The sequence below is a fragment of the Nansenia antarctica genome (assembly GCF_963989245.1).
Source record: "Nansenia antarctica genome assembly, chromosome: 16".
NCBI classification, from domain to species: domain Eukaryota; kingdom Metazoa; phylum Chordata; class Actinopteri; order Argentiniformes; family Microstomatidae; genus Nansenia; species Nansenia antarctica.
The window spans coordinates 7,038,837-7,051,323 of NC_137686.1; the positions used below are offsets into that span (position 1 = coordinate 7,038,837).

The 12,487-nt window shown below is 44.9% G+C and overlaps 1 protein-coding gene across 1 annotated transcript; it reads left to right on the forward strand.

Moving 5' to 3' along the window:
* The first annotated feature begins 8,125 nt into the window (after positions 1 to 8,125).
* LOC308171776 (DNA-directed RNA polymerases I, II, and III subunit RPABC1) lies at positions 8,126 to 11,711 on the forward strand. Its single transcript, XM_080546655.1, has 7 exons — positions 8,126 to 8,246; positions 9,496 to 9,670; positions 9,846 to 9,961; positions 10,099 to 10,179; positions 10,418 to 10,476; positions 10,870 to 10,948; positions 11,345 to 11,711. The coding sequence occupies exons 1-7, from the start codon at positions 8,190 to 8,192 to the stop codon at positions 11,408 to 11,410; spliced, it is 633 nt and encodes a 210-aa protein (XP_080402781.1). The 5' UTR covers positions 8,126 to 8,189; the 3' UTR covers positions 11,411 to 11,711.
* The last annotated feature ends 776 nt before the right edge of the window (positions 11,712 to 12,487 follow it).

Sequence of the window (12,487 nt, forward strand, 5' to 3'; positions counted from 1 at the left end):
TCTGACACTCCCTCTGTAAACACCAGTACCTAACACCAGTACCTATGAATGAATGGTCTTTATTGTCATTAATACAGTACAGGTACCATACAACAAAATTTAGGAGGGGGGGCTCCCCTGGTGCTAGGAAAAAGACTAAAAACAAGAGGGCCAAGGGTAAAATAAAAAAAGGGAAAAGAGCTGGTTGACATAAATAAAGGTTATGTACACTATCTACTATACTACTATACTATACAATAAAACACTGTGCTGTACTCTATGCTATGCTATAAATATCCTAACTTTTTCCTGTATCTGAACCTTATGTACCCGAGGGTTGTCATATTGCACATAGTATTGTTGCACATTCATTTAAAGTGTCGCAGTTTGCAGGTTTGAAATGTTCACAGTTGTATTTCAATATTGCACTTATGTTTACAATCTAGTAGCTGCCATCAAGTTGTCCAGACTGTCCAGGGCCTAGAACCTAGGTCTTTGCTGTGTTCAGGGCCTAAATGGCCCTGGGGTAGAAGCTGAGCTTCAGTCTATTTGTCCGTGCGGACATGGTACACCCACCCCAGTTTGCCCAGTTTTAAACATTTGTACACGCTTTCTGTCACACTGTTATATGTGGCAGATAGATATCTATGCTATGCTACAGGGAGCTCCCCTGTCCCGTAGCGGGCCGGCAGGTGTTCTCCACCGGACACAGTTCACCGTGGCACCCTGACGGACCTGTGTGTAAGAATAGAATAATGGTGCTTTTCCATCAGCAGCCCGGGTCAGTGCAGTTCGGTTCGGGTCAGGTCGGGTCACTTTTGATCTGTTCTGGTTTTCCATTATACACACAGACCCGGAGCTAGTAGGAGGAGTAGACGATAGTAGGCGGAGTTACGCGTCATAACAGCGCGAGATGGCTACTGCCTGATTGTCTGCATGTTTGAATCATTTCTATTGGATTTTGTTCTGCACATATGTTGTTCTACATATAATAAAGTCATGTTTTTTGAACCCTTAAAACCACTGCCTTCACTTGTCTGCTTTATGAACTGTAGTATCATTGTGTGCGGACAAACACGGTGCCTTTTGTGGGTTAATAACTTCGGTTTACCGTGGGTTAGGATAACAATTCAAACGTGTCCGGATAGGGGAGAAGACATGGATTCCAAAACCATTCGAATGGAGTCGATCCTACTCTCCTATCACCGTCGACACAGCGCGGAGCGAATTCCCTGGTAAAACCATTCTCTGTCAACGGGAGTTGCGGTGCTGCACTCTCTATATATTTCGGGCTAAACTGTGCAGTGTAGCCGGCGTCCTGGTTCCTCCAGCAACTGGACACTTCCATAAATAACAACAAATATGTAAATATGTATAATACCACGTTCATTGATACAATGATGCCAGGGATGGAAAGGGGTGAAGGGGGATGATGAAGCGCTGGACTACTGAACGGCAGCACAACACAACAGGGAAATGCGATAAGAATTATGTCAAAATGCAGCACCAATCATCATGCACAGATCAGCCTTAAAACATGTAACGTTAGATATATATCGTTATACAGGGAGCGATGTATTTCTACGGAAAGGCTGATAGATTGTAGAATCTTCTTGTCGGTAAAACGATGGAATCAATCTATTGAGGATTGTGATCTTAAATGCGTTGTCATCTCATAGATTAGGTGCACAGCAATGACAGCATACACGATTTGACAAGGAAATAGAATGTTCAACACGGGTTGGAATCTCTGTACGGTTAAAAGCATAACTTCTCGGGGTGTCAGCGCGGTGGTTAAGGGCTCAAAATGACCTTAGACAGATGGTGAAGTTAGCAAAGGAGTATTGTGTTTGTACCACCTCCACAGCCAGTGTTATTCACAGATAAACACGGTGCCGTTTGCGGGTTAATAACTTCGGTTTACCGGGGGTTAGGATAACAATTCAAACGTGTCCGGAAAGAGGAGAAGCCAGGTATTCCAAAAGTTTTTGAATGGAGTCGATCCTCCACTCCTATCACCGTGGACACAGCGCGGAGCGAATTCCCTGTTAAAACCGGCATTTGACTCATGAGTGAATGGCGAAAATGGCTGGACGGCAGCGGGTGACCTCCCGGTTCATCGAGTTTACGGTTAAAAGCATAACTTCTCGGGGTGTCAGCACGGTGGTTAAGGGCTCAAAATGACCGTAGACAGATGGTGAAGTTAGCAAATAGTCCTTGGGCCAAACCCCCAAATTGAAAATTTCATTACCAAATTCTGGGCAAATCCTAGATGTGATTTTCTTATTCCTATACATCCCTAGATTATGTTTTGATATGATAGACCTTTTGGATTGGCAGCTTATTAGTAGTTATCACCTCGTAAAGATACGGAGTGCTTTTTTCAAAACCGGAGTTTTGCCTAGAAAAGTCCCCTGCCATATCTTGCTCCCCTTCGTATGATTCGCGCCTAGCTGTGGTGTGGTTTTGATAGAGACATGAGGCTTTTCATGTTCTTTATGCGCCTGAGTCTCCTAAACACGTAGAGACCAACCCCGAGTGTTCTCTACGTGTTCAGGAGACCCAGGCGCATAAAGCTAACCTGGCTCATGTCTCTATCGCAAGCACAGCCCGAGCTATGCGCGACTGACGTGAAGGGGAGCAAAATATGGCAGGGGACTTGTGGACCCGAATGCAGGACACTGAGGCGGAGTCAGATGAAAGGTCAAACCCATGGATGGGTACATTTATTGTTTTCTGAATTTGTATGTTTAAATATACAAATGATACATTATCTACTTAAAATGCGTTAATTTACATAGTTTTCCAGAATAAAAATCTAAAACAAAGTGCTTAAAACAAATAAAGTGTGTGTTTACCTCCTCAAATAAATTAACTTAGCCCCAGCCAGATCCATATTTAGAGGTAAGTTAGCAAGCTAGTTTAGAGTTAGTGGTAATGTATAGCTGGTTACTGGTTAGATAACGAAGCGACCTTGGGTTCCCTGAAAGGTGCTATATAAATTATTATTATTATTATTATTATAACTAGCTAGCTAGTTTTTTCTACCATAAATCATCTCCTGAAGCCACAACCATCTCCCACTACTGAGGCTACAGAGCAGCGATGTAACAGCTTCATTGACTTTTTCAGATCCAAGGTCAACAACATTCGCTCTCTGATGCCCAGCTCTTCCTCTCTGTCTCCCTCTGCTACCAACCCCTCGCCTGGGAGTTTGCCATCTCTCCCATGTTTCACAGAGGTTCAACAGAGCCACATTATGGAAATCCTTAGAGGAATGAAATCATGCACTTGCGCCCTGGACCCCATTCCCACTGCTCTGCTCAAGTCATACACCAACCTTGCCTTCCTGTCCAAGGTGCTAGTGAAGGAAGTTGCTTCCCAACTCCAGGATCACCTCAAACACAACAACCTGTTTGAAAGATTTCAGTCAGGCTTTCGCTCAGCCCACAGTACAGAAACGGCTATGCTAAGGGTGACGAATGAACTGCTAATGACATCCTCCTGGACCTGACAGCAGCATTTGACATGGTGGATCACACTATCCTCCTAGAGCGCCTCCACACCACCATTGGACTCTCAGACTCTGCACTGAAGTGGTTTCAGTCCTATCTCTCTGGCAGGACTGAATACGTCTCACTGGGAGGATGCAAGTCCAGACTTCTCCCTGTTACCTGTGGTGTTCCACAGGGGTCGGTTCTCGGCCCCATCCTCTTCATCACCTACATGCTCCCCCTCGGTCGTGTCATCACCAGATATGGGATGTCTTTCCATTGTTATGCTGATGACACACAGCTCTACATTAAAACTACCCCAAGCCCCTCTGCAGCCATGTCATGTCTCACCACCTGTCTTGAGGAGATAAAGGCATGGATGAACAACAACTTCCTTCAGTTAAACAGTAACAAATCCGAAGCTCGTCTTGTTGGCACCCCACACCAGGTTCAGTCTTCGCCCATATCACAGCTCACCTTCGAGGGTCAAGTCATCCTCTTCTCCTCCTCAGTTTCAAATCTGGGGGTTAGGTTTGACTCTCACCTGACCTTCAGTGACCATATAAAACACCTGTGCAAAACCTCCTTCTATCATCTCAGAAATATTTCCAAACTCCGTCCCACTCTAACCCTGTCAGATGCAGAGAACTTGTCCATGCCTTTGACTACTGCAATCCGCTCTTCATCGGGATTCCTGGCAAAAGCATACAGAAGCTGCCATACATCCAGAACAGCGCTGCCAGGATCCTGATGAGAGTCCACAAATACAAGCACATAACCCCTGTTCTACACTCACTACACTGGCTCCCTGTCTCATTCAGGGTTGACTACAAAGTCCTTCTTCTCACCCACAAATGCATCAACGGACACGCACCTCCCTATCTACAAGAACTCATCACTCAACAAACCTCCACCCGCACCCTCAGGTCTTCAAACAGTTTGCTCCTCCAGGTCCCCAATACCAGGCTCCGCACCATGGGGGACCGAGCCTTCTGTTCGGCTCCGCCGTGCCTGTGGAACAGCCTTCCTAGCCAGCTAAGGGCAGTACAGAGCCTGTGCAACAGCCTTCCTAGCCAGCTAAGGGCAGTACAGAGCCTGTGGAACAGCCTTCCTAGCCAGCTAAGGGCAGTACAGAGCCTGTGGAACAGCCTTCCTAGCCAGCTACGGGCAGTACAGAGCCTGTGCAACAGCCTTCCTAGCCAGCTAAGGGCAGTACAGAGCCTGTGGAACAGCCTTCCTAGCCAGCTATGGGCAGTACAGAGCCTGGACTCTTTTAAGACAGGCCTTTGACTGTTGAACTGTGTTCATTTTTGTGATTTATTTTGAGTTGTTTTACTATGTTTTTAACTTATTATGTTTTAGTTTTTTTTACTCTGTAGCACTCTGAGATTCTTTTGAATGAAAAGTGCAATACAAATAAAATGCATTATTATTATGTATAGTTAATAACACTTTAGTTAGCTAGCTAAACTAGCAAAGTAGCCTGTTGTGTACCCAGGCTTGAGACAGGGTTTTATATTGTAGTAATATTCATGTAACTTAATTTACATTAAATTTACAGAAGATTCCTTGTTTGTAGCCCCTCTAAGTTGTAATGAGATCTGCCCCAATTACTGCACCCTGACAATATTTTTGTTTAGAATAAGGTTGGTAATTTAATGTCAAACTAGATGTATTCCTCTATTTCAGAGACCCACATCATCAGCAGTAAGTGTAAGTCTAATGATGGATCCAACTTCAGGTGAATGCAGCAGCAACCTGCCAAGAAAGCGGCATGGACAGCATCATCCACTGCTCTGATGATGCACAGCATCATCCACTGCTCTGATCATGGACAGCATCATCCACTGCTCTGATCATGGACAGCATCATCCACTGCTCTGATGATGGACAGCATCATCCACTGCTCTGATCATGGACAGCATCATCCACTGCTCTGTCATGGACAGCATCATCCACTGCTCTGATCATGGACAGCATCATCCACTGCTCTGATCATGGACAGCATCATCCACTGCTCTGTCATGGACAGCATCATCCACTGCTCTGATGATGGACAGCATCACCCACTGCTCTGATCATGGACAGCATCACCCACTGCTCTGATCATGGACAGCATCATCCACTGCTCTGATCATGGACAGCATCATCCACTGCTCTGATCATGGACAGCATCATCCACTGCTCTGTCATGGACAGCATCATCCACGGCTCTGATCATGGACAGCATCACCCACTGCTCTGATCATGGACAGCATCACCCACTGCTCTGATCATGGACAGCATCATCCACTGCTCTGATGATGGACAGCATCATCCACTGCTCTGATGATGACTCCAACTCAAACCTGGTGTCACCCCAAAACCTGGACTTATGGAGAACTTTGTTGAGGGCGGCAGAAATCAGAAAACATCTCCCAATTTTGGACCACACCTACCACCGGACTCCATACACCTACAGCTTTCACTGCCTTGTGGGCTAAATAAATGTAACTGTTCATCTGCCTCCGCCTCAGTGTCCTGCATTCGGGTCCACTCCCGTACAGAACGTAGGCTAACACACATTTTAAATGACAGCAGTCCATACTTTAAGAGGGGATAAGGTATTAAACTACTAACAACAAGGTCCAACAAGGTCTATCACATCAAATAATAATCTAGGGATGTATAGTAATTAATTACTGTCTTTATCCAATCTGTGGTCCAAATGTTCTTTAAAGATATGCAAATTAAATATTTTAAGTAGATAATACATCATTTGCATATTTAAACAGAACATTTCTGAAAACTTGTAATACAAAAAATTATTGTCTCAATGTAAGTAATCAACTGGGGAAGTTTCATGGTGATATCTATTAGGTAAAATGTTTTACCCATCAAAAAGTCCCCGGCCATATTCTGCTCCCCTTCGCGTCAGTCGCGCATAGCTCGGGCTGTGCTTGTGATAGAGACATGAGCCAGGTTAGCTTTATGCGCCTGGGTCTCCTGAACAAGTAGAGACCAACCCTGAGTCGATCAGAGCTTCCTACGCTGAGCTATGGTAACTTTCCCGCACCTACCGCACAATACCTCCGGAAAACCGCAAAAATTAGGCATTCATCGGTAGGGGGTAGGTGCGGTAAAGTTACCATAGCTCATCGGAGGAATCATTGATCGACTCGGGGTTGGTCTCTACGTGTTTAGGAGACTCAGGCGCATAAAGAACATGAAAGGGCTCATGTCTCTATCACAATCACAGCACAGCTAGGCGCGAATCATGCGAAGGGGAGCAGGATATGGCAGGGGACTTTTCTAGGCAAAACTCCGGTTTTGAAAAAAGCACCCCGTACCTTTACGAGGTGATAACTACTAATAAGCTGCCAATCCAAAAGGTCTATCATATCAAAACATAATCTAGGGATGTATAGGAATAAGAAAATCACATCTAGGATTTGCCCAGAATTTGGTAATGAAAAATGGTTTGGCCCAAGGACTAAAAGGAGTATTGTGTTTGTACCACCTCCACAGCCGGTGTTATTCACGGGCAAAGACGGTGCATAATAGCGATTTTTGTGTTGTGCTTGTTGTAAATAAAAGTTATATGATTCATTGAAATGACATTAAACTAAGATAATACGATGGTCAGCATAATTTTTCGAATCTTTATTAATAAGCTATTACAGAAACTGTAGTGACATTTTCCACGAGTGAATGTGGTATTTCAAGATGGCGGTTAGTGAAGAAATATATGGGATGGGACATGGGATGACGATTTCCATTGACCAATCAACGGTGTGCAGCGTCACACGTCACACGCAGCCTGGCAAAAAGACCCGGATATGAAATTGTAGACCCTGGGGTCGATGTGGAGCTAAAGAAGCGAACCGAACCGACCTGGGACGACTAATGGAAAAGGGGAAAAGAAGCAGACCGAAGCGGGCTGACCCGGGTCAGCACCGTAGTGGAAAAGCCCCATTAGTCCTTCGACCTGACTCAGTAGAGTTCATTCAGACTAAACTAACACACACATGTCATGTCTTAGTACGCAAGGGAACTGTTCATATTAAAGATGTGATAATATATAGCTATAACTCACCATGGCTCTGGCGACTCCTCTGCTCCCCAGAAGCCCGACTAATAACGCCCGTTTCAATATTATATATCCACATCACACGGCAGAGCTCTGACTTAACTCCGCCCACAACTCTGACTTAACTCCGCCCACTATCAACTTATAGTTCGTAAACTCGCTCTGAGAGCGCCGGAGCACACACTGGAGCGACCGTTATAAAGCGACCGAGGATTCTGATTGGACAATGAGGCGTTCCACGAGTGCTGATCAGATTTCCCTGAGCAAGTTTATGAACGCAACCATGATCACTGCCCTCTGCTGCAATGCGCGAGCCACTGCGTGTCGGACATGCGCGGACACGAGCAACAACACACACGACGATGATAACGCCTGGATAACGATGCTTTCTTTGCATAAATGCAGTCATAATCATTCTCAGAATTGACGTTGAAAACATCTATACGTGTGATATAATGCGCTATTAATAATATAATGCGATATTAAAGCCATTAAATTTAATTTGACTCGTTTCAAAATGTCAATGTTACAGGCAAAATGGTAGACACCCGAAATTCGGGGGTCCTGTGCGGAGTGCGGAAGAGTCTCGTGGTTGCGAGAAACAACAGAGAAGAGCGAACACATTTTATAACCCTCAATACGCAGTTATGGATGATGAAGAGGAAACCTACCGACTATGGAAGATCAGAAAGACCATCATGCAGGTGGGCTGATCCGTTCATTATGTGTTGGATAGTGTCAACAGAGACAGTAGAAACGGTATAATGGCATGTGAAAAGAGGTAGAAACGGTGGTGGTGGTGTGATACTCCTGCTGGGGTTAGGGGCTTGTACGCACACTTGTTCAGACTAACTAAGTCCACACTAACGGGCCACACCGCTGTTTATTCAGGGTATCCGCGGTGTCCTGAAAAGTATTAAAAGTTGATAAATCAATTTTGGGGAAATCAAGACCCTTAATAAGTATTAAAAAGTCTTATCACGATTTTATGAGGTCTTGAGTTGTGTAGGTATTTTTCTGAATTAGACTCTGTCCAGAGAGTTTGAGTCCTAAACACGTTTTAGTAAAAGTTCGTGAATTAATTCGTTTTATTAAAAAACTAAGATGAACCGGACAGTGTGTTGTATGATAGTGGTCTAGTCTATTACAAACTAAACCTGTTGAGTTAAAGGTGACGTCACTGGTGTAAACGGTTACAGCTCCAAGTGGCGGTGAGGTCTGGAAAAAGATTGACAAGGTCTTTAAAAAGTCTTAGAAAGGTGTTGAAATTAACCTCCAGATTCCTGTATATACCCTGTGTTCGCACACTATATGTCCACACCCGGCTGTTTATAAGTCCACTAACTTCTTCCATACTCTCATTCCATACCCGTTTGGACTACTATCAGTCTCCTTTCAGGTCTTCTCTCAGAAAGCTATTGGCCAGCTGCAATCAGTCCAAAATGCAGCAGCGAGAGTTTTAACCAAAACATGCAGAAGAGCTCATATAACTCCTATTTTAGAGACACTGGCTTCAGAATAGATTTCAAGATCCTTCTGCTTGTTTATAAAGCTCTCACTGGCACAGCACCAGAATATCTGAAAGACCTTTTGCTAGTATATCAGCCCAATAGAGCTCTCAGGTCTTCTGCTAGCATATCAGCCCAATAGAGCTCTCAGGTCTTCTGACGCTGGTCTTCTCTGTGTACCACATGTACAAAAGAAGAGATTCGGTGAGGCTGCATTCTCATGTTATGCACCCAGATTGTGGAATGCACTGCCAGTTTACATTAGGGATGCAACCTCAGCAAATATGTTCAAGTCAAGACTAAAAACCCATCTTTTAATATTGCCTTTAAATAACTAAATAATAAAATTATGATTATATGATTATGATTGGAGCACTTTGAGTTGCAACGTTTGCAGGAAAAGCGCTATACAAATAAAAGTTATTATTATTATTATTATTATTAGTTGTGTCACGACCGCGGCTACCTGGTGACGCAGGACGAGCTGGACCAGACCCTGGACGAGTTCAAAGGTCAGTTCGGTGACAAGCCGAGCGAGGGACGCCCGCGGCGGACAGACCTCACCGTGCTCGTCGCTCACAACGACGACCCGACGGATCAGATGTTCGTCTTCTTTCCAGGTGAAGTAGCTAGAATACAGCTTCTATGTCATGTGACGCCTGCTATGTCGCTCGACACACAATCTTATGCGGCCAACTTGCTTTTGCAGACATTTCCGGAATGATTTTAGAGGACACGTACAGTCAGGAGGACAACAATAGGAATATTTCCCAACATGTTTCTGTTCGTTCACAGAGGAGCCCAAGGTGGGGATCAAGACCATAAAGATGTACTGCCAGCGCATGCAGGAAGAGAACATCACCCGCGCCTGCATCGTGGTGCAGATGGGCATGACGCCGTCTGCCAAACAGGTGGGCAGTGCAGAGCCTATAGAGAGGCACCCGTTCAAAGGCCTAGTTCCAAACTGGCCGCTGGTTCCTACCCAGAGGCCCCTTGTAACTGACTCTTTCCTTTCCTTTCCTTTCCTTTCCTTATCTTTCTCTCCCAGTCTTTAGTGGACATGGCACCCAAATACATCTTGGAGCAGTTTCTACAACAGGAGCTCCTCATCAACATCACAGAACACGAGGTGTGTGCGTGTGTGTGTGTGCGTGTGTGTGCGTGTGTGTGTGTGCGTGTGCGTGTGTGTGTGCGTGTGTGTGTGTGTGTGTGTTTGTGCATGTGTGTACGTGCGTGCGTGCGTGTGTGTTTGTTCACCATCTAATCTACATTAGTGTTTCTGTGGTCCATTACAAAAACTTGTCACCTATTTACCCCCTCTCTCTCTCTCTCCCCCCCCCTCCCCCCCCTCTCTCTCTCCTCTACAGTTGGTCCCAGAGCACATAGTGATGACCAAGGAAGAGCTGACAGAGCTGCTGGCACGATAGTATCCTTCTAACTGTTAACTACGGGGCAGAGCTACAACTGTCTTAGTCAAAGTTCCTATGAATGGATGGATGCATGGATGCATGGATGGATGGATGGATGGATGGATGGATGGATGAATGGATGAATAAATGGATGGATGGATGGATGGATGAATGGATGGATGGATGGATGGGTGGATGGATGGATGGATGGATGGATGAATGAGTGTATCCAGACTTCAGATCGCAATTTATGCCGTGGATGCATATTTCACACTTGCATGTTGTCGTTAGTGACATGGACACCCTGATTCACACACACATGTGTAGTGTTAACATTCTGCGGATCTTTTTTGCTATGATTGTATTTTTTGTGTGTCGGTTGTGGAAGTGTTGCCTTGACAACGTGCTAGTAAACTAAAGGAGAGTCAGCTCCCCAGGATCCAGGCTGGAGACCCCGTGGCCAGGTACTTTGGGCTGAAAAGAGGACAGGTGAGGCGCACGCACACACACGCACACACACACACTCACACACACTCCTCTGTGAGGGTGTGTAACGATGTAATAATAATAATAATAATAATAATAATAATACATTAGACTTATATAGCGCTTTTCTAGACACTCAAAGACGCTTTACAAACTGAAAAGATTGAGTAGTAAAATAAAAAGAAACAAAAAAATAAATAAAAGAAAGTACGGTATAGGGGTCTAATTAATTTTTAGATGGATGGTTAGAACTTCTGGTTAAGTTATCTGTGTAGTTGTGAGTTTCTCTCCAGAGCCATAGACAGATGTCTGTAGTGTAGCGTCTGAGAAGCGGCGAACAAGCAACGCCAGCGTCCTCTCTCGACCGACTCTATGTTCTGTCTGTGTCTGTTCCAACAGGTGGTGAAGATCATAAGGCCCAGCGAGACCGCTGGACGTTACATCACCTACAGGCTGGTTCAGTAGAGACACACACACACACACACACACAATACACACACAATACAGAGACACACATTCACGTTCACATTCTCACTTCGCACGACCCGACCAGAAGGAAAACAGAAGTCGTTGACGGTTGCGGAGGACAAACAAACAAGATGATTGGATCTTCCTCATAAAGACTTAAACAGTTAATGACATTATTTACATTGTCTCCGAAAATCATTTGTGAATATACAGACATTTCTATTTGTTTGACCGCTAGTTACTATGTTGTTTGAGGTGGAAAAACCTCTCCATTAAAGTTTGTTGATTTTATTTCTTCTTCTGTGTGTTGAGTCATCGTTATGTTTGAAGACAGAGCGGATGTACAGGCGTTCCAGTATAGTTCAATGCTCCATCTCAGCTACCCATGTATACGCCCAGTTTTACACACAAAACGTAGCCTGTGGTAAATGGACCGACTTATATAGCGCCTTATTCCAAAGCCCTTTACAACGGCCTCTCATTCACACACAGATTCACACACCAATGATGGCGGCAAGCTACCATGCAAGGCGCCGGCCCGCCCATTGGGAGCAATTTAGGGGTTAAGTATCTTGCCCAAGGACACTTCGACATGTGGCCAGCCAGGGCTCGAACCGCCGATCTGCCAACCTTGCGATCATTAGACGCCGACCTCCTGCACCACCACCACCCCATTGTGCATTGTGTTGATGGTAATAGATGTAGGCTACACACGACACACGATCATACTTGAGCTATACATCTAAACTTCACTACTTGTCCAGCAGGAGGTGCTATTTGACTGCATAGAATCATCCGCAGATCTCCTCCCTTGAATGTCGGTCGCAACGGTTCTATTTCGTCTGTTGGCCTCGCTGGATATATTTAGAATGGAACAGAGATGTATTGATTAAGAAGACAAATAAGAACTGGATTAAATACTGCTGACAAAAAACCTCCAGTCTATTACGGGGGATTATCTGCCCTTGGGGCTAAATGGAAGTGTAGGAAATAGTTGGAAGCTGTTTAATGTTTACGCCTTCTGGTTCTCAGTGGTTTTTTTGGTGACTGACTGGTCTCCCAATCCCAGTTTGC

What these genes read in the sequence shown, in the direction of transcription:
- LOC308171776 (XM_080546655.1), top strand. Translation starts at nt 8,190, where the DNA reads ATGGATGATGAAGAGGAAACCTACCGACTATGGAAGATCAGAAAGACC. An exon ending in TCAGAAAGACCATCATGCAG is followed by an intron (nt 8,247 to 9,495) that starts GTGGGCTGATCC and finishes TATTATTATTAG; the next exon opens with TTGTGTCACGACCGCGGCTA. An exon ending in TTGGGCTGAAAAGAGGACAG is followed by an intron (nt 10,949 to 11,344) that starts GTGAGGCGCACG and finishes CTGTTCCAACAG; the next exon opens with GTGGTGAAGATCATAAGGCC.